Raw genomic sequence first — 23,226 nt, forward strand, 5'->3', positions numbered from 1 at the left:
CTTCACACCAGTACAGATAAGTCTGCCACACCTTATGATAGATGTGTCGAGTAACCGGCTTACGAGTTTGAATCAAAGTGTCAATAACACTCTCAGAGAAACCTCTCTTGGCTAAGACTAAGCGTTCAATCTTCACACAGTCAGTCTCAGAGAATCTAGATTTTGATGTAGGAAGGGACCCTGTACTAGCAGGTCCCTGTGACAGGGTAACCTCCATGGAGGAGATGAGGACATCCCCACCAGATCCGCGAACCAAGACCTTCACGGCCAGGATGGAGCAATTAGAATCACCGGTGCTCATCCTGCTTGATCTGAGCCACCACACGGGGGAGAAGAGGTAATGGAGGAAATAGCTATACGAGTCTGAACCTCCAGGGAACTGCTAGAGCATCTATTAAGTCTGCTGGAGGATCCCTCGATCTTGACCCGTACCTGGGTAGTTTGGTATTTAGACGGCATCCCCCATCTGGAACATATCTCTGCAAATACCTCGGGTGGAGAGACCATTCCCCCGGGTGAAAAGTTTGCCTGCTGAGGAAGTCTACATCCCAGTTGTCTACACCCGGAATATGGATCACTGACAGCATACAGTTGTGGGTCTCCGTCCATTCCAGGATCTGAGAACCTCTCTCATCGCTAAGGAACTCCTCGTTCCTCCCTGATGGTTGATGTAGGCTACCAAATTTATATTGTCTGATTGGAATCTGATAAATTGGGATGAACCCAGAAGGGGCCAAGCCTTTAGGGCATTGAATATTGCCCGAAGTTCCAAGATATTGATTGGCAACGTGGATCCCCTAACACAAGACTCTCTCTCGTGGTGGATTTCACAGGACCATCTGTCTCGGGGCACATGCTTCCTGAGACCTTCCTGGGTGATTATGACCATGGACGCCAGCCTGTTAGGCTGGGGAGCAGTTTGGGGCTCATTAAAAGCTCAGGGTCTGTGGACTCTGTGGGAGGAATCTTCTCTTCCCATAAAAATCTTAGAGTTAAGAGCAATCTTCAATGACTTGACAGTTTGGCCTTAGTCCAGTTGATCAGATTCCAGTCGGACATCACCTCGGTGGCTTACATCAACCACCAGAGAGGAACTCGGAGTTCCTTAGCAATGAAGGAGGTGACTCAAATTCTTAAGTGGGCAGAAGCTCACAATTGTCTCCTATCTGCCATCCACATTCCAGGAGTGGACAACTGGGAGGCAGATTTCTGAGCAGACAGCAGGGTAAGGCTACCTAGAATTCTGTCCTTTCTTCAGGAAGGCCTGGAGAAAGGTTAGTCAGTCAGCACTCTGAAGGGTCAGATTTCTGCACTGTCTATTCCTTTGCACAAAAGTCTGGCAGATCTACCAGATGTTCAATCTTTTGTTGAGGTGCTGGTCAGAATCAGGCCTGTGTTCAAACCTGTTGCTCCTCCTTGGAGCCTTAATCTTGTTCTTAAGGTTTTGCAACTGGCTCAGTTTAAACCGATGCATTCTGTTGATATTAAATTGTTATCTTGGAAGGTTTTGTTTCCTCTTGCTATTTCTTCTGCTTGCAGTTTCTGAGCTTTCGGCTCTGCAGTGTGATACCAGTTACCTTATTTTTCATGCGGATAAGGCGGTCCTTCGTACTAAGATGGGATTTCTTCCTAAGGTTGTGTGGGATCGCAATATGAATCAGGAAATTGTTGTTCCTTCTTTTTGCCCCAATCCTTCTCAGAAGGAACGTCTTTTGCATAACTTGGATGTCTTTTACCTTAAAGCAACTAAAGATTTTCTGTACTCTTCTGCCCTGTTCGTGGTTTTCTCTGGTAAGCATAAGGGTCAGAAGGCCACTTCTACTACCCTTTCTCTCTGGTTGAGAAGTGTTATCCGGTTAGCTTATAAAACAGCTGGACAGCAGCCTCCTGAGAGAATTACAGGCCACAAGGGCTGTCTCTTCTTCCGACAACATGGTCCTCTTTGCATACTTTTTTCCAAATTCTATAAATGTGATACTTTTGCCTCGGCTGAGGCTTCTTTTGGGAGAAAAGTTCTTCAAGCGGTGGTGCCTTCTGTTTAGGTCCGCCTGTCTTGTTCTCCCTCCCTGTTCATTCTGTGTCCTCTAGCTTGGGTATTGGTTCCCACTATTATTTGGAATGAAGTCGTGGACTCTCCATGCCATAGGAAAGAAAAGAAAATTTGTGCTTACCTGATAAATGTATTTCTTTCCGGGCATGGAGAGTCCATGACCCCGCCTTTATTTCAATTTAAGACGGCAGTTTTTTTGTGTAAACCTCAGGCACCTCTATACTTTTGTGTTATCTTCTTTTTCCATTTCCCTTCAGCCGAATGACTGGGGGTTATGGGTAAGGGAAGTGACACTTAACCGCTCTGCTGGGGTGCTCTTTGCCTCCTCCTGCTGGCCAGGAGGTGAATATCCAAATAGTAATTGGAATGAAATTGTGGACTCTCCATGCCTGGAAAGAAATACATTTATCAGGTAAGCATACATTTTCTTTTTTAGACAATTCTCATGTTCAAGTGTTAAGTATAATAAAATAACAAAGAGATATCAAAATCTCAGATTGGATTTTCAGTACACATCCATGTAGAACAAAATTCACAAGTTACTGGTTAGAGCTTTTTTTTTTTTTTTTTAACAATTTCTTCAAACAATTGTACGTTTAATCAAATATGAACCTTGAACCGTGTGTCAAATATAAGAAGAGGGTTACAGAAGTACTTGAAAAATAAGAGTGAAGGAGAGAGGGGGAGGAGGAAAAAAGAGAGATAAAAAAAGAAGGGGGGAATGGACGGTCAACCCGCAGCTTGTGTAACAATTATTTATTTTGGATTCTGTTTATTAGATGAGTGTGTCCCTCCAGGTAGCCAACATCATTTTGTGGGTGCCAATTTGATTAGTTTTAAAATAATGGAATCTTTGCAATATTATAACAGCTCATCGACCGAGGATAACCATTCCTCAGTCGTGGGTACTTCCCTTCCATTTTTTGGGATGAGCATTTTAGCCCCCCTAAGCATTATTAGTAGAAGGGCCTGGGCATGCGTTTCTCTAATTTTTGGATGGTGGAGAAAAAGTATTGCTTCTGGAGTGTTTGGGATTATAATTAGTAGTTTATCAGATATAAGGCCTATCACTTTTGTCCAGAAACCTTGAAGTCTTGGACATGACCTCCAGATGTGAAGGAGCATACCATGCTCATCACATCCCCTCAAACACAAAGGGCTCGCCGATGGGAAGCACCTATGTTACCTAGTCGGTGTGAGATACCACCTCCTTAATAGTTTGAATTGTATTTCTTGCACAGTAGCAGATATTGAGGAGCGTTTTGCTAGTTTGAATGATCTAAGCAAGGTCTCTTGATCAATCTCATTGTTAAGATCTTTATTCCAGGCTATGGTGTACGTCGGTAGTGTGTCTAGGGGTCAAAGTAAGAGTTTATATACTAAGGAGATGAACCGTCTCAGCAGTGTATTAATCGTGCATAAATGCTCAAACGGGGTGAGATCTCTTGCAAAGTTTTCTTTGTGTTTATGTGTCAGGTAATGTGAAAATTGGTTGCATCTCATCCATGAAGAGAATATGTCACCGCTTATTTCTATCATGTGCTGTTGTGGACGCAATCTCCCGTTATCAATTGCAAAATGCAAGACGCCAGTTCTCAGGCTGTATGGTTTGCTCATGCGTGTACCTAACTTGTGGTATGGCAATTCTGGGTTTTCTGTAATAGGTAATAGTGGCCAATGTATAGATGATATGTGCGTGCTAGTGGCCAGCAATTTGTCACATTCGTGCAAGATTTCTGCAGTTATGAGGTATTTACCTATTACCTTGGGGCGTAACATGGATGGAATCTAAGCCAATGTACAGACATTTTTCAGTTTGAATATTTGTCAGTCTAATCGTACCCATGCTTTATGTGTGGTATTACGGCACCATTCTATTAGACGTTGCAGTAGTATTGCTTGCCTGTAGGTAGTCAAGTCAGGGAATCCCAACCCCCCTCTATCTCATGGTAGATACATTGTTTTTCTGGGGACTCTTAGTTTCGTGCCCGTCCAAATAAACTGCTCTATGATTTCTTGCAGTTGAGGTAAAAAGTATTTTGGTAAAGGGATTGGGACAGTCTGTAAGATGTATAAGATACGTGGCAGAACATCCATCTTAATAACTCCTATTTTCCCAACCATGAAAGTGGTTTATTCTTTCATGATGAGAGATCTTTGACTATTTCCTCTTTTAGCTTTAAATAGTTGTTTTTATATAATTCCTGAGAGTTCGCTGAAATGTAAATACCTAAATATTTTAGCTGCAAAGTGGTTATAGGTACCTTAATAGTTTATCTGCAAATGTCGTACGTGTTCTTGTGGCGCACCAATATTTAAAAGCTCAGATTTTGTTGGGTTAAGGTGAAAGTTAGAGAGTGCACCAAATGCTTTTTATCTCTTCGAGAAGTTCTGGGACAGAGGGATCTATATTTGAGAGAGTGTAAAGTATGTCATCCGCATAAAGCGCTTGCTTGTGTTCGGTATCTCCAATTTTTATACCAGTGATTTTGGAATTGTTCCAAATTTATGTGCAAGAGCTTGAATTCATAGGGCAAATAATAGGGGAGATAGTGGGAATCCCTGCCTAGTACCATTTGATATATTAAATGTGTCTAATAGTGTCCCGTTTACTCTGACCCGCGCATTTAGGGTAGAATATAAAGCGAATGTCGTTTATTAAAGAGTCTCCAAAATTCATAGCCTTCATAACTTGACGCAGAAAAAGCCAATCGACATGGTTGAAGGCCTTCTCAGTGTCAGTTAAGAAGAGTGCCATAGGTACGTCCTCAACTCGGGCATAATTTATTAATTGCAATACTTTGGACTACCTGGTCCGTCGATATGAGATCTGGGAGATATTAATTTAAACGCCCATATTTAATGGATAATTTTATATTATGGAGATATAGGTCTAAAGTTTTCAGGGGTGGTAGGGGACTTACCGGGCTTAGGGATGATTGCAATGTGCATTTACAGCATTGAATTAGTAAGTTGGGGATCTTCAATCTGGTTGTTAAAGAGCTTGAGTAGTACTGGGGCTAAGGTGTTAAAGAATGTTTTATAATATCTAGGGGTAAATCAGTCCGGGCCTGGGCTTTTACCGTTCGGTAGGTCTTTAATCACTTGAGATAATTCTTCTAGTGAGATAGGTGCATCCAGACTATCCCCATCTGCCTTATCTAGTTGTGGCAAATCTAATGTGGCTAAATAATTGTCAATGGCTTGTTGCTTTGAGAGTGCATTTCTATGTTGCATCTATGTTTCTGTAATGTTATATAGAGCATTATAATATGAGTGAAAGGTGTTAGCAATCTGTTTGTTGCATTTCAGTAAGGTGCCATCTACAGTCTTTATATAATATATGATCTAAGCCGTTTTCTGCGAATTGATCTGGCCAGCAATTTCCCGGGTTTGCTTCCCCCTTTGTAATATTGTTGTTTGATTGTTAATCAAATTAAATATTGTTTAAGGTCAACCCTAGTTCGTATGAGTGCTTTCCTAATGTTTCCATGTAGAGGATTTTGTTTAGGTTTATCTTCTAGGGTTGAGATGGCATTTAACAGTTGTGAGTGCTTTTCTCTGTATTTAAGTGATCTTGCTTTATGTTTGAGAAATTATCCATGCATCACACACTTATGGGCTTCCCACATATTTGTCAAAGAGGTGTGAGCTGGGTTGTTGCGTGAGAGGTAGTCTGTTAAAGATTTCTGCAGTTCTGTCTTGATTATCGGTTTATCTAAGAGTGTATCGTCCAATCTCCAAATGTATGTCATAGGGGGAATGTCAGGCCATTGAACTGCACAAGTAACAGGAGCATGGTCAGACCAGGTAATTGAGCCGATCTAATCATGTACAAACCCATAGTAATCTGTAAAAATATAATCAATTTGCGAGTATTTGTTGTATGGGGGTGAGTAATATGTAAAATCTTTAATTGTTGAGTTTAGTGTTCTCCAAACGTCATGCAAAACAAGATCAGAGATAGTTGTTTTGATAGATTTAATCGTCCCACCAGAAATACTGGCATTGGAAGTGTCAAGGTATGGCTCCAGGGGGATGTTGAAATCTCCAGTGAGGAAAAACTGGGCCCTTTGCGTGATCTAACAGTACCTTAGAGACTCTCTTAATGAGCTAATGCTGATTGGTGTTTGGGACATATCCTGTTGCTAGTGTTATTGGATGATCGTAAACTATGCCGTTAGAACAATGCAACGCCCCTCCGGATCTTTTTAAATGTGTGGGTTTAAGAGGGACGGAGTGGTGTATTAATATTCCTACCCCACATTTTTGGGGATTAAAAACATTTTTGTTAAAAGTTATGGACAGACATTGGGCAAAAGAATGCTGAAATATATAGACATAAGGATTAAAAAGAAAAATATATAAGTTCATAGCTTTATGCTATTTGTAGTTAAATAAGATCTTATCAGAAATATTCTAAATTATTACTTTTTTCATATAAAGTCATTTTACTGCTAGCTTTATTTCAACATTAAAACAAAAAGAAGCTGATCTTTAACAAGTAGTATGAAACCCCAAATCATTATGACTGGCACTCTGAAGCCAGAGAACAGCCTAAAACTCAGAATAGTCAACATGGTTCCAAGTAACACAAGTGTACAATCAAACAATTTACTTTTGATGTAATATCAGCAGGTGTCTTAGGTTATAAGCAAAGTAGAACCCAGGAGTTACATAATTCCATTTTTGGATTATGTCTTGAAGGGGATGAGCAGTCTGAAATAAGAAAACTAGCAAGGAAATAAATTACAATGCTTGAGATTAAAATTAAAAGTTTAAAATGAAAGTAAAACACATTTCTTTAGGTTATTTGTAACCATAAAATCAACAAAAATTAGTTTTGCTTCAGAAATTGATCTAAATTGAATACTCAAATGTAATATTCCCATTTTATTAAGTAAAGGGATAGAAAATAAAAAAATAACATAAACCCACATGAACAAAAACAAATTATGCTTACCTGATAATTTCATTTTCTTCTGAAAGGAAGAGTCCACAGCTGCATTCATTACTTTTGGGAATTCAGAACCTGGCCACCAAAGGCACCCCAGCCAAAGGCTTAAATACCTCCCCCACTTCCCTTATCCCCCAGTCATTCTGCCAAGGAAACAAGGATCAGTAGGAGAAATATCAGGGTGAAAACAAAAAGGTGTCAGAAGAACAAAAAATTACAGGCGCATCAGAGATAAAAACACGGGCGGGAGCTGTGGACTCTTCCCTTCAGAAGAAAATGAAATTATCAGGTAAGCATAATTTATGTTTTTCTTCTTAAAAGGGAAGAGTCCACAGCTGCATTAATTACTTTTCGGAAAACAATACCCAAGCTAGAGAACACTGAATACAAACATCGGGTGGGTACAAAAGGCGGCCCCTTCGAAAGGCACCACAGCCTGAATTACTCAACACCCAAAGCAATTTAAGTACAAACGGCACGGGAGAAAACCTGAGCCCAGGTAACTGCACATCAGTTACACCACTGGCAAAGCCGAACTAGAGACCACTCAGACCTAGAGTCCATCAGGCCAAAACAACCTCCAAGGCGTCCGCCCCACGACTCCCAAGAAGGTACCAGGGCCAAAGATAAGGACCGCATCTGTCCCCCAAAAGGGAACCAGAGTCCAGAAAGATCCAAAGGAACTTTTCCCACTAGAAAACAACCCATGGATGTCTTAAAAAAGCAACGCCCAGGGACGCAAGCTCCCTAGAACACAGGGACTGAAGAATAAAGGATCCATACAAAGGGAAACATGTCCCAAAAAGGACTTGAGGAACCACTCATGTCCCTAATCCCATACCATACCCTAAGGTACTCCAGGAAAATCATGAGTCCCCCGATGCCCCATAATATATCTAGATCTGGAGGCTGGATAGGCAGGGACAGCAGAAAACAGGATAACCATCCCAGCAGCTAGAAAAGAGCTCTCCAAGAGAAATTAAAATGGCCTGAATAGGAACTCTCAAAAACCAGCCTCCTAAAGAAAGGCTGACCCTATAGCTAACTCAAACCTAAAGGCGCTTCAAGGCTTGTTAGCATCCGGACAAAAGCAATTAGCTGTAACTGGTTACACCATCACTGAGCAAATAGCTGTAGATGGTTCCAACTGCAAACCTCCAAGGGCTTAGAGCCCTCCGAATAGCGGCTCCAAGGAGCGCCCCCTCCCGGCACCAGACGCCAGTAGAAGAGGACATCCACAATCCTCCCTCAAAGGAGAAAGGAGAGGACCAACAGCAAGAAAATGGTCAACACTGCATAGAGTAACCGATCCCCAACCTTCCCTCCAGGATAACGGTCCCAGCCCAAAGGCTAGTCAAAAGACCAAAGACAAGAGTCCCAGACTACTGGAAAAGAAAGGATCAACGAGGAACAAAGTCCCCGGTTAGACTTCTGTTACAAACGGCATGCTACCGTGAGTCAGGAAAAACATTGTGCTCAGGTACGAGACCCGCTACACGCAGACATGGGTAAAAAGGGCACACTTCCCAAGGGAAGAAGTCCCCCAAAAACCTCAGCATCCATATATCAGATACACGTAGCAGAAGCCCCAGCGGGAGCAAACCCTCAGCCTCCAGCTGCAGGAAAGGAGAAACCAGACACTACATCACAGTTCCCCTTCCAGGATCCTGAAACACAAGAAGGGAAAAAAAAAACCTTGCAAGGCAAAACCAAGGACCCCCAGGACTCCACAAATACCAAGGTAACTCCTAACCCGGAGAACCCAAACCAAACTCTGGAAGAGAAGAAAATGAAAACAACGGAAAAACACCCTACCATAGAGACGAAACCCCTCAGCCACATTGCCAACCCAGTTGAAAAACAACTGGAGTCTACAGGAACATCGTAAATGCACCAAAAGACCAGTAGGGACCTGTCAGAAAGACCTAAAGCCTAAGCCACAGTCAGATAGGCATCTCTCACAGAGCCCCAGCCCCTACGAGAGGAGCCGGCGGGACCACAAAGTCAAATGTGAAAACAAACTGTCCACACCCATCCATGGACCAAGGCCAGGGTCCTCGGCAATAGTCGATCGAAAGATCCAATTTCCGGAAGAACCCTAAACTGCCTCCTCCAAGGAGGAGCTCACCACTAAAGCCCGTAGACTTGGAGATCTAGAAATATCCTCAAAACCCAAGAGTCACAAAGGACTCCTGAACAGTCTGAGATTCAGCAACATGCGATACACACAGAGGCAGGGTAGCATCAATACCCAAAGTCGAATTATAACCCAGGGCCCTGCTCGCCATCCCAGAGAATTAACACAAGGCACCGCCCACGAAACCCCAAACGGAACATCGAGGACAAAAGAACAACTGCCTGACCCCTGAAGGGCGGCCATCCGTACCCGACCTCTACTTTTACTGACAAGCCTGAAGGCTAGCGTTACAGCAAGGACGCAATACACCCGAACGTCGAAGACCGTAGTCCGACCAAGGGTTGCAAAATGGAATAGACAACAGTCCGAGATCCTGAAGGAAGTATTTTCCAAAGAAACTACCTTGAGCAGGCAAACGCTGGAGCCATAGCCCCCCCACAGAAGGCAGGGAACCCCTGAACAACACCTCTCAGAGTAATACAACTCGAAACAGAGGAAGACAAACATGCCCACGCATCCAGACCAGACGATCCACCAAAAATCGGGAAAGAATGATACTCCGCCAACGCAAGAAAATGCGCAATAGGCTAAAGAGTCAGCGTCCGGAAGAACTTTGAGTGAAAACACAAACGTTAATCACACGGCACACCAGATGACAAAGGTCACACACATCTCCCAACTTCCAAAGAATGGAAAAAACGGTTCTGAGTTCCTGGGGACCTGAAGAACCATGATGACGTCTGCAAGAAAGCAGATCTGTAACCCAGGCGAGTAGCCCGAACCAACCAACCTTAGATTGGCACTCACAAATCTCCGTCCAGAGGAGTTGCATATAAACAACAAGTGCGCAACTTCCAAGGGAGTGCCCGTGCGACCACTAGTCACAAGTATCGGTTCCAGAGAAGAACATTCATAAAACGAAAATCTAACAGACATGATCTTAAAGAAAACAAATTAAACACATCCATTCGGAGCAAAATTAAAATGAAGGCAGCACCCATCGGGTGAACACCCAAGGTGAATGAAAACGACAACAGGACAAGCCGAGTAGAAGCCCCATTCACCCAAGCTCAGAACTGGAACCGAAAACAAATAAAAATAGACAAGATAAGGAGACTGGCTTCATCCCGAAACGTCATATCCATTTTGCCGTCCAGTTTCAAAGGTCTCGGATCCCTCGGCCCACGAGGACTGGGATCCACTAACATTGCCAAAACATGTCTTAAAAGAACCCGAAGGCGAGCCAGCCTATAAAAGAAGGCAAAATCATCCCTCGCCAGATCTACTGAATATAAATGAGTCAGCGCCATAGAAATGGCCTTGCGGAACCGTGCCGTAACCTCCGGCGGAAAGGGTCTTGGACACGCGCCTCATGGGTCATGGAAAACTTGGAGGCGGATGGCTCAACACACTCTAAGCTCCCAGATTCAGGAGAAGAGAGTACTCTAGAACGGCAAACGGAACATGACTGATGGGAATTGATTACCCGGGCCATTTCATATTCATCACAAGACACATCCTCTGTATCAGAGGCATCCGTGTCACATATCAGAATCCTCCATAATCTTGGGATTACAAAAAGACAAAACTAACTGGCACCCTTTGACACCCCCAATGGCTGGAGCACTCACCACCTCCTGTGAACCAGACAACCCACAAGCTAGACTCTCTCGGTCATACAGTCAGCATACGTAAGTGAAAAAAACAATGTAACTGCACCCGTCACAAGGTGCACCGTGCCAGTCATAAAAAGGGCGCACAATCTTGAGAGATTGCGTCATTAAAAGAAGGCTGTTATGTTCCGTAAAGGCCGTGAGCCTAAGTATAGCTACACATTGCAGATAGAACCATAAAAAAAAACATGATTAAAGTCCCCCTGTTCAATAACCCCCCTCAGGAGATATTAACCCATGATTCCTCATTTAAGATAAAAGGAGTCCCACTGGGACCCTACCTTGTTTCTTCAACAATACATTCTCATATTGAAATAAAATGAAACAATCTTACCGGAATCTACGCCATGGAACACGGCCCTTCAAGTGTGACAGATAGTAGCCTCGCTTCTGACATGGACTTGAGCAGGCAGCAAAACTAGTCAACGCTGTGGGTTCACAGGAAAAACATAATTTATGTAAGAACTTACCTGATAAATTCATTTCTTTCATATTAGCAAGAGTCCATGAGCTAGTGACGTATGGGATATATATTCCTACCAGGAGGGGCAAAGTTTCCCAAACCTTAAAATGCCTATAAATACATCCCTCACCACACCCACAATTCAGTTTAACGAATAGCCAAGAAGTGGGGTGATAAGAAAAAAGTGCGAAAGCATATAAAATAAGGAATTGGAATAATTGTGCTTTATACAAAAAAATCATAACCACCACAAAAAAGGGCGGGCCTCATGGACTCTTGCTAATATGAAAGAAATGAATTTATCAGGTAAGTTCTTACATAAATTATGTTTTCTTTCATGTAATTAGCAAGAGTCCATGAGCTAGTGACGTATGGGATAATGACTACCCAAGATGTGGATCTTTCCACACAAGAGTCACTAGAGAGGGAGGGATAAAATAAAGACAGCCAATTCCTGCTGAAAAATAATCCACACCCAAAATAAATTTTAATGAAAAACATAAGCAGAAGATTCAAACTGAAACCACTGCCAGAAGTACTTTTCTACCAAAAACTGCTTCAGAAGAAGAAAACGCATCAAAATGGTAGAATTTAGAAAAAGTATGCAAAGAGGACCAAGTTGCTGCTTTGCAAATCTGATCAATCGAAGCTTCATTCCTAAACGCCCAGGAAGTAGAAACTGAACTAGTAGAATGAACTGTAATCCTTAGAGGCGGAGTTTTACCCGACTCGACATAAGCATGATGAAATAAAGATTTCAACCAAGATGCCAAAGAAATGGCAGAAGCTTTCTGGCCTTTTCTAGAACCGGAAAAGATAACAAATAAACTAGAAGTCTTACGGAAAGACTTAGTAGCTTCAACATAATATTTCAAAGCTCTAACAACATCCAAAGAATGCAACGATTTCTCCCTAGAATTCGTAGGATTAGGACATAATGAAGGAACCACAAATTCTCTACTAATGTTGTTGGAATTCACAACTTTAGGTAAAAAAAATCAAAAGAAGTTCGCAACACCGCCTTATCCTGATGAAAAATCAGAAAAGGAGACTCACAAGAAAGAGCAGATAATTCAGAAACTCTTCTGGCAGAAGAGATTGCCAAAAGGAACAAAACTTTCCAAGAAAGTAATTTAATGTCCAATGAATGCATAGGTTCAAACGGAGGAACTTGAAGAGCCCCCAGAACCAAATTCAAACTCCAAAGAGGAGAAATTGACTTAATGACAGGTTTTATACGAACCAAAGCTTGTACAAAACAATGAATATCAGGAAGAATAGCAATCTTTCTATGAAAAAGAACAGAAAGAGCAGAGATTTGACCTTTCAAGGAACTTGCGGACAAACCCTTATCTAAACCATCCTGAAGAAACTGTAAAACTCTCGGTATTCTAAAAGAATGCCAAAAAAAGATGAGAAAGACACCAAGAAATATAAGTCTTCCAGACTCTATAATATATCTCTCTAGATACAGATTTACGCGCCTGTAACATAGTATTAATCACAGAGTCAGAGAAACCTCTTTGACCCAGAATCAAGCGTTCAATCTCCATACCTTTAAATTTAAGGATTTCAGATCCTGATGGAAAAAAGGACCTTGCGACAGAAGGTCTGGTCTTAACGGAAGAGTCCACGGTTGGCAAGAGGCCATCCGGACCAGATACGCATACCAAAACCTGTGAGGCCATGCCGGAGCTACCAGCAGAACAAACGAGCATTCCTTCAGAATCTTGGAGATTACTCTTGGAAGAAAAACTAGAGGCGGAAAGATATAGGCAGGATGATACTTCCAAGGAAGTGAAAAATGCATCCACTGCCTCCGCCCGAGGATCCCGGGATCCGGACAGATACCAGGGAAGTTTCTTGTTTAGATGAGAAGCCATCAGATCTATTTCTGGGAGTTCCCACATTTGAACAATCTGAGGAAATACCTCTGGGTGAAGAGACCATTCGCCCAAGTGCAACGTTTGGCGACTGAGATAATCCGCTTTCCAATTGTCCATACCCGGGATATGAACCGCAGAGATTAGACAGGAGCTGGATTCCGCCCAAACCAAAATTCGAGATACTTCTTTCATAGCCAGAGGACTGTGAGTCCCTCCTTGATGATTGATGTATGCCACAGTTGTGACATTGTCTATCTGAAAACAAATGAACAACTCTCTCTTCAGAAGAGGCCAAGACTGAAGAGCTCTGAAAATTGCACGGAGTTCCAAAATATTGATCGGAAATCTCACCTCCTGAGATTCCCAAACCCCTAGTGCCGTCAGATACCCCCACACAGCTTCCCAACCTGTAAGACTTGCATCTGTTGAGATTATAGTCCAGGTCGGAAGAACAAAGAAGCCCCCTGAACTAAACGATGGTGATCTGTCCACCATGTCAGAGAGTGTCGTAAAATCGGTTTAAAGATATTAATTGAGATATCTTTGAGTAATCCCTGCACCATTGGTTCAGCATACAGAGCTGAAGAGGTCGCATGTGAAAACGAGCAAAGGAGATCGCATCTGATGCGGCAGTCCTAAGACCTAACATTTCCATGCATAAGGCTACCAAAGGGAATGATTGTGACTGAAGGTTTTGACAAGCTGATATTAATGTTAAACTTCTCTTGTCTGACAAGGACAGAGTCATAGACACTGAATCTATCTAGAAACCTAAAAAGGTTACCCTTGTCTGAGGAATCAATGAACTGATTGGTAAATTGATCCTCCAACCATGAACTTGAAGAAACAACACAAGTCGATTCGTATGAGATTCTTCGAAAATGAGAAGACTGAGCAAGTACCAAGATATCGTCCAAATAAGGAAATACCAAAACCCTGTTCTCTGATTACAGAAAGAAGGGCACTGAGAACCTTTGAAAAAAATTCTTGGAACTGAGGCTAGGCCAAACGGTAGAGCCACAAAACTGGTAATGCTTGTCTAAAAAGAGAATTTCAGACACTAAAAGTGATCTGGATGAATCGGAATATGCAGATACACATCCTGTAAATCTATTGTAGACATATAATGCCCTTGCTAAACAAAAGGCAGGATAGTCCTACAGTAACCATCTTGAATGTTGGTATCCTAACATAACGATTCAATAATGATAGATCCGGAACTGGTCTGAAGGAATTTACCTTCTTTGGTACAATGAAGAGATAAAATAAAACCCCAGCCCCTGTTCCAGAACTGGAACTGGCATAATTACTCCAGCCAACTCTAGATCTGAAACACATTTCAGAAATGCTGAGCCTTGCTGTGTTAACTGGGACACGGGAAAGAAAAAAATCTTAGCAGGAGGCCTTAACTTGAAGCCAATTCTGTACCTTTCTGAAACAATGTTCTGAAACCAGAGATTGAGAACGGAATTGATCCAAATTTCTTTGAAGAAAACGTAATCTGCCCCATACCAGCTGAGCTGGAATAAGGGCCGCACCTTCATAGGTACTTAGGAGCTGGCTATAGGTTTCTATAAGGCTTGGATATATTCCAAACTGGAAATAGTTTCCAAACTGATACCGCTCCTGAGGATGAAGGATCAGGCTTTTGTTCCTTGTTGTGAGGAAAGGAACGAAAATGATTATTTACCCTGGAAAGAAAGAGAAAGCAAAGTTGACTTAGAAGACATATCAGCATTCCAAGTTTAATCCATAAAGCTTTTCTAGCTAAAATAGCTAGAGACATATACCTGACATCAACTCTAATGATATCAAAAGATGGTATCACCAATAAAATTATTAGCATGTTATAGAATAATAATAATGATATAAAATTATGATCTGTTACTTGTTGCGCTAAAGCTTCTAACCAAAAAGTTGAAGCTGCAGCAACATCCGCTAAAAATATAGCAGGTCTAAGAAGATTACCTGAACATAAGTAAGCTTTTCTTAGAAAGGATTCCAATTTTCCTATCTAAAGGATCCTTAAATGAAGTACTATCTGCCGTAGGAATAGTAGTACATTAGCAGGAGTAGAGACAGCCCCATAACCTTAGGGATTTTTGTCCCAAAAAACTCTAATCTGTCAGATGGCACAGGATATAATTGCTTAAACGTCTAGAAGGAGTAAATAAATTACCCAAATTATTCCATTCCCTGGAAATTACTTCAGAAATAGCATCAGGGAGATTAAACACTTCTGGAATAACTACAGGAGATTTAAAAACCTTATTTAAACGTTTACATTTAGTATCAAGAGGACCAGAATCCTCTATTTCTAATGCAAATAATACTTCTTTAAGTAAAGAACGAATAAATTCCATCTTGAACAAATACAAAGATTTATCAGCATCAACCTCTGAGACAGAAACCTCTGAACCAGAAGAACCATTATCAGTATCAGAATGATGATGTTCATTTAAAAATTCATCTGAAAAAAGAGAAGTTTTAAAAGACTTTTGTATACTAGAAGGAGAAATAACAGACATAGCCTTCTTAATGGATTTAAAAAATAAAATCTCATATGTTATCAGGAACACTCTGAAAATTAGATGTTGACGGAACAGCAACAGGTAATGTAACAGTACTAAAGGAAATTTTATCTGCATTAATAAGTTTGACATGACACGCAATACAAACAACAGCTGGAGAAACAGATACCAAAAGTTTATAGCAGATACACTTAGCTTGGTAGCTCCAGCACTGGGCAGTGATTTTCCTGAAGTATCTTCTGACTCAGTTGCAACGTGGAACATCTTGCAATATGTAAAAGAAAAAAACAACATATAAAGCAAAATTGATCAAATTCCTTAAATGACAGTTTCAGGAATGGGAAAAAAATACCAGTGAACAAGCTTCTAGCAACCAGAAGCAATAAATGAGACTTAAATAATGTGGAGACAAAAATGACGCCACATCCGGAACGCCGACATTTTTGACGCAAAAAACGTCAAAAAATGACGCAACTTCCGGCGACACGTATGACGCCGGAAACAGAAAAAAAATTTTGCGCCAAAAAAGTCAGCGCCAAGAATGACGCAATAAAATGAAGCATTTTCTGCCCCCGCGAGCCTAACAGCCCACAGGGAAAAAGTCAAATTTTTTAAGGTAAGAAAAAATGATTGAAACAAATGCATTTATCCCAAATATGAAACTGACTGTCTGAAAAATAAGGAATGTTGAACATTCTGAGTCAAGGCAAATAAATGTTTGAATACATATATTTAGAACTTTATAAACAAAGTGCCCAACCATAGCTTAGAGTGTCACAGAAAATAAGATTTACTTACCCCAGGACACTCATCTACATGTTTGTAGAAAGCCAAACCAGTACTGAAACGAGAATCAGCAGAGGTAATGGTATATATAAGAGTATATCGTCGATCTGAAAAGGGAGGTAAGAGATGAATCTCTACGACCGATAACAGAGAACCTATGAAATAGACCCCGTAGAAGGAGATCACTGCATTCAAATAGGCAATACTCTCCTCACATCCCTCTGACATTCACTGCACGCTGAGAGGAAAACCGGGCTCCAACTTGCTGCGGAGCACATATCAACGTAGAATCTAGCACAAACTTACTTCACCACCACCATCGGAGGCAAATTTTGTAAAACTGAATTGTGGGTGTGGTGAGGGGTGTATTTATAGGCATTTTAAGGTTTGGGAAACTTTGCCCCTCCTGGTAGGAATGTATATCCCATACGTCACTAGCTCATGGACTCTTGCTAATTACATGAAAGAAAACTCTCCCTGCGTCACCGGACTCTAACTTTCATCCATGCTCTCACTGAGAGGTTGACAGGATTACTTAAAACTCCATTGTGAAGAGTACTACCCTCCATAAGAGACTATTTTGAACTTCTGACACTTCTCTGCCAACTTCCTGTGACAAGAGGCAAAGAATGACTGGGGGATGATTTAAGTGGGGGAGGTATTTAAGCCTTTGGCTGGGGTGTCTTTGCCTCCTCCGTGTGGCCAGGTTCTAAATTCCCAAAAGTAATGAATGCAGCTGTGGACTATTCCCTTTTAAGAAGAAAATGCTATACTTCTTACTACACAAAAATTATTTACAGAACACATCTTTTGATAATGTATTTTATTTACAAAACCGGCAAATTGTTGTCAACCAAATAAATAAGAACGTTAAAATAATTTTACTACAATAATTTACTATAAAAACACAATAAAAATGTATGAGATTTAAAATTACAATAAAAATTTATAATTGATGGCATGAACTGTATGTATAGCACCAATCATATTTTGAGGTCAATCATGAAGAATAGTGTAATTCATACTTTTAAAAAGGGGATGTAACAAAGCTTCCTCTGCAGTAATCCTTGTGGCTGGATTCATATCAAGGAGTTTGTCCAAGAGATGATAAGCCTCATCAGGGACTTTATTCCATCCATTCATATCGACCTGATTGTTTTCCATATGGTCAGATCTTGAACTAAAGCAATTTAATTTACTTCCTGTTGCATTTAAAAAAGGTTCAGCAGGGGACTGTGGTGCAAACCATCCATCCTGATCTGCCATCATTTTAATCTGAAGTGCAGTCCGTTTGTGTTGAACATCCATCTTTTCACCAAGTGGCATACTGTTTGCTATCATGCTCCTTAAGCCTTCACACAAGACCCGTAAATCTTTGGCAGGAAGTTCTTTGCTACAGAGTACATTCTTACCTGTTAAGGAAAAAAAATATAAAAAAAAATAAAGTGTATTTTGTATGTAGTTACACACAGAATTATAACAGTTCAGTTAACAACAAAATTAAAAATGTATCTTTTTTTTTTGGGGGGGGGGGGGGTCTTGACATGCTTTAAACCTAGAACACAAAAAGAGGGTGACATAAAATGGATTTGCCAGATTAGTGCAGGTATGCAGACAATGCACAACATGAAACCAATTGTATCTAGGTAGGTGTATACTGGAAACTCAGGCATTGATAGCTTATAGTTTTATTGCTATTTAGTGTGAGTTAGCTGAAGGACTCTGAAGATTACTAATACTTTATTTTTTTGTTACTCTATGCCTCCATTAGTTTGGAAAACAATTTTTCTGTGGGGGGTGTAGCTTTTTGTTTGTTTTAATTCCTGTTTTTGGGCTTTTAAAAGCAGACCTTTCTGTAGCTATTCCATTTTCACTATTAGTATAGCATATCCTATTAATTTTTCCATTGTTTGAAAAATTCAAAGTGGGTATTTACACTGAAACAAATATTAAGATTATAATTAGGAAACTGGACTGGAAAACATGTGGCAGTAAATTTCAGCCCATATACTAGTGACAGCCTGAAGGGGTTATTTTACTTAGTGATACACGACAACTTTTAGAACACATAAAAAGAAGCAACTTGTTTACGGGATACTTTTTTTTTTGCATCTTGTCCTCTTCTTACACTACTAATGGTTGAGATATGTGAAAGTAACAATGTGGCAACCACATGAGGGAACCACAATCTGTCATTATAACCTTTATTTTAAAATAAAGAGGTATAATCACATGTAACTAAGCGTCATAGAGCAGCTTCCAAATTGTAACATCACCCCCTTCCCTCCCTACAACTCTCCCCTCCTTTTACCCCTCACACTAAACTTCACAGAAGAGTCAAGTCATTAGATCAGCAACAGCTCGCTATCTCTCTCGAACCTGTTCTCTCTTCCATCCCCTTTGGTTCCTGTCCTGATAAATCTATCTGCCACTATAACTTCATCCTTCTATCGGTCCATGATAATCTGGCCCCACCTACCATAGCTCGGAAAACATACACTTATCCTCAGCACTGGCATACTCCTCTGACACTGTCAAGTAAAAAGAAAGTAGCAGGCACTGCCACAGATGCAGCAAAACTCCTCGGTTTATTGTAAAAAGAAAAGGAAACAAAAATACAACAGGCAAAAATAAACATATAAACGAAGGGCACAATAAGTGCAGTGGCAGACAGACATGGAGGAAGACAAAGACAGGCATCTGACGCGTTTCGCGCCCCATACAGGTGTTTACTCATAGACGTAGCACGAGAGTAATGTACTGCTATTTATACACCCAACCAGTAATAGTTAACCCATACTAGGCACAAAAAAGTGGATTAAAATAGGCTATTTTGGCGCTATCTGGATATATTAAAACAGCACAAAAAATGTACATGTGATAAATGACCATACAAGTTGGAATAAACTGCAAAGAAAAATGAATGTTAACACATTATGAGAAGTGTAAAAATTGTAAACACTACCAATAATAAGGGGAATAATATCGAAAATAAAGTACACAGCAATACTCTAAAATCAACATAATATATGCAAATAGTTATCCTAACAGTACCTGGTTCAGATGGACCATATGAACAGGACAGAGTAAATAAATGTGCAAGAATCTATTAGCTACCAGCTGTTCCTTAATACTGATACATATAAAAAAATGAACAAATGTAGAACCAATAAGAATAAACAGACATTTATAATTCAATTCAACAGAAAGGTCTTAAAGAGACAGTAACAGAGACAAAAGTTGAGTCCATTAAGGCCCTAAGAAAAAAATAATATATACATATATATATATATATATATATATATATATATACACATACACACTGTATATATATGTGTATCCCTATATTGGGCATGGGAGGGGAATGATAGCCATACCTAAATAACCAAGGGTATTTATCCATCAATAAAAAAAATTGATATCACATTCCCTATTCATGCCCAATGGACTCCAGGACTTTAATTTTAGTATCCAAAATATTTCCTTTCTTTCCAAGATTTTATTTCTGTTGCCTCCTCTTGGTGGTACCACTGCTATATCTATGACTTGGATGGTTACTTGTGAAGTGATAACTGTTGAAGTGATTTGCAACTGCAGATTCTTTTACATAATGTGTGACATCACGTATATGTTCAGCCAAACGCTTTCTGACCTCTCTGGAGGTCTAGCCTACATATTGACTGTTGCAAAGACTGCAGGTTAAAAGATAAACCACAAATTTACTACCACAATTAGCATAGCGATTAATGTCATAGCTTTGTTTAGTGCTGTTACTAACAAATTTGTTACCTGGACCAATATGGGCACACATGTGGCAATTTCTACTCATACATTTGAAGTTGCCCGTTTAATTTAACCAGGTTTTACCCATTGTCTTATCCTTAACTATAGCACTAGGGGAGAGACTCCTTGCTAGAGTTTTTGGTCTCTTAGGTACAAATTTGAATGATTGTAATAATGGATTCAGGATTTCATCACCCTTAAGTATATGTAAGTGCTTCTTAAGGATCTTAACTATTTCAGAAAATTGTCTAGAATATTCAGTAGTGAATACTATGGAATTCCTAAAAGCATCATTGAGTCCCTTAAACCTTCTTGGGTAGCATTAGTATTGGTATATGTTTTCACTTCATTACGACATTTTTCCAATTTATGTTCATCATAACCCTTTGGCAATTAGTCTCTTTTTCAAATCTATGGACTGTTCTTCATATATGTGTTTGGACTTAGTATTTCTTTTTAATCGGATGAACTGGCCCTTTGGGATAAATTTAATAAGATGACAAGGGTGCTGGGACTTGGCGTGCAGTATTGTATTGCCCGCTGTAGGTTTACGGTAGGTTTTAGACAATCTGATTATCAGTTATATATAAGGACAGATCTAGGTAGCAGACTGCTGTATGATTATATATTCCTGTAAATCTCAAATTCATAAAAACAAAATTTATGCTTACCTGATAAATTTCTTTCTTGACACGATGAGTCCACGGATCATCTAATTACTATTGGGAATATCACTCCTGTCCAGCAGGAGGCGACAAAGAGCACCACAGCAAAGCTGTTAAATATCACCTCCCTTCTATCCAACCCCCAGTCATTTGACCGAAGTAAAGGAGAGAAAGGAAGCAACAAGGTGCAGAGGAGCCTGAGGTTTATAACATAACAAAAAATATCCTGTCATCAAAAACAGGGCGGGCCGTGGACTCATCGTGTCAAGAAATAAATAAATTTATCAGGTAAGCATAAATTTCGTTTTCTTTCTAATGACACGATGAATCCATGGATCATCTAATTACTATTGGGAATCAATACCCACGCTAGAGGACACAGATAAGGGAGGGACAAGACAGGGAACCTAAACAGAAGGCACCACTGCTTGAAGAACCTTTCTCCCAAAGGAAGCCTCAGCCGAGAATTTTGAAAAAGTATGTAGAGAGGACCAAGTTGCAGCCTTGCAAATCTGTTCTACAGAAGCTTCATTTTTGAATGCCCAGGAAGAGGAAACAACCCTCGTAGAATGAGCCGTAACCTTCTCAGGAGGCTGCTGTCCAGCAGTCTCATAGGCGAAGCGAATTATACTCTTCAGCCACAAAGAGAAGTAGTCGTAGCTTTCAGATCCTTACGTTTCCCAGAGAAAACTACAAATAGAGCAGAAGACTGACGAAAATCCTTAGTCGCCTGTAAATAGAATTTTAGAGCACGAACCACATCTAGGTTGTGCAAAAGATGTTCCTTATGAGAAGAAGGATTAGGACATAAAGGAGGAACAACAATCTCCTGATTAATGTTCCGATCTGAAACTACTTTAGGAAGAAAACCCAATTTAGTACGTAAAACAACTTTATCAAAGTGAAAGATAAGATAGGGAGACTCATGCTGTAAAGCTGAGAGTTCAGAGACTCTACGAGCAGAAGAAATAGCAACAAGAAACAAAACCTTCCAAGATAACTTAATATCTAAGGAATGCATAGGTTCAAAAACATAATTTATGCTTACCTGATAAATTTATTTCTCTTGTGATGTATCGAGTCCACGGATTCATCCATACTTGTGGGATATTCTCCTTCCTTACAGGAAGTGGCAAAGAGAGCACCCACAGCAGAGCTGTCTATATAGCTCCTCCCTTAGCCCCACCCCCAGTCATTTGACCGAAGGCTAGGAAGAAAAAGGAGAAAATATAGGGTGCAGTGGTGACTGAAGTTTTGTAAATAAAAATATACTGCCTGTCTTAAATAAACAGGGCGGGCCGTGGACTCAATACATCACAAGAGAAATAAATTTATCAGGTAAGCATAAATTATGTTTTCTCTTGTAAGATGTATCGAGTCCACGGATTCATCCATACTTGTGGGATACCAATACCAAAGCTTTAGGACACGGATGAAGGGAGGGACAAGACAGGTACCTTAAACGGAAGGCACCACTGCTTGCAAAACCTTTCTCCCAAAAATAGCCTCCGAAGAAGCAAAAGTATCGAATTTGTAAAATTTGGAAAAAGTATGAAGCGAAGACCAAGTTGCCGCCTTACAAATCTGTTCAACAGAAGCCTCATTTTTAAAAGCCCATGTGGAAGCCACTGCTCTAGTAGAATGAGCAGTAATTCTTTCAGGAGGCTGCTGGCCAGCAGTCTCATAAGCCAAACGGATGATGCTTTTCAGCCAAAAGGAAAGAGAGGTAGCCGTAGCCTTTTGACCTCTCCGTTTACCAGAATAAACAACAAACAATGAAGATGTTTGACGGAAATCTTTAGTTGCTTGTAAGTAGAACTTTAAAGCACGAACCACATCAAGATTGTGCAACAGACGTTCCTTCTTTGATGAAGGATTAGGACACAGTGAAGGAACAACAATCTCCTGATTGATATTCCTATTAGAAACAACCTTAGGAAGAAACCCAGGTTTGGTACGCAAAACCACCTTATCTGCATGGAAAACAAGGTAAGGTGAGTCACACTGTAAAGCAGATAACTCAGAAACTCTTTGAGCCAAAGAGATAGCTACTAAAAACAAAACTTTCCAAGATAGAAGCTTAATATCTATGGAATGCATAGGTTCAAACGGAACCCCTTGAAGAACTTTAAGAACTAAGTTTAGGCTCCATGGTGGAGCAACAGGTTTAAATACAGGCTTGATCCTGACCAAGGCCTGACTAAATGCTTGAACGTCTGGGACATCTGCCAGACGTTTGTGTAAAAGAATAGACAAAGCAGATATTTGTCCTTTTAAGGAACTAGCTGATAATCC

General features: G+C 40.5%; 1 protein-coding gene across 1 annotated transcript in view; it reads right to left on the reverse strand.

The window, feature by feature from the left end:
- Window positions 1–17,289: 17,289 nt before the first annotated feature.
- CDC7 (cell division cycle 7) overlaps window positions 17,290–23,226 on the reverse strand; it is a 281,927-nt gene continuing 275,990 nt past the window's right edge. Inside the window, exons 10-11 of the mRNA XM_053693123.1 lie at window positions 18,963–19,014; window positions 17,290–17,918 (exon numbers count right to left, since the gene is read on the reverse strand). Coding sequence (XP_053549098.1) covers window positions 17,480–17,918; window positions 18,963–19,014 — 491 coding nt within the window. The 3' untranslated portion in view covers window positions 17,290–17,479. The remainder of the gene's footprint in view (window positions 17,919–18,962; window positions 19,015–23,226) is intronic.

The sequence above is a fragment of the Bombina bombina genome, chromosome 10 (genome assembly GCF_027579735.1).
Source record: "Bombina bombina isolate aBomBom1 chromosome 10, aBomBom1.pri, whole genome shotgun sequence".
Taxonomy (NCBI): Eukaryota; Metazoa; Chordata; class Amphibia; order Anura; family Bombinatoridae; genus Bombina; species Bombina bombina.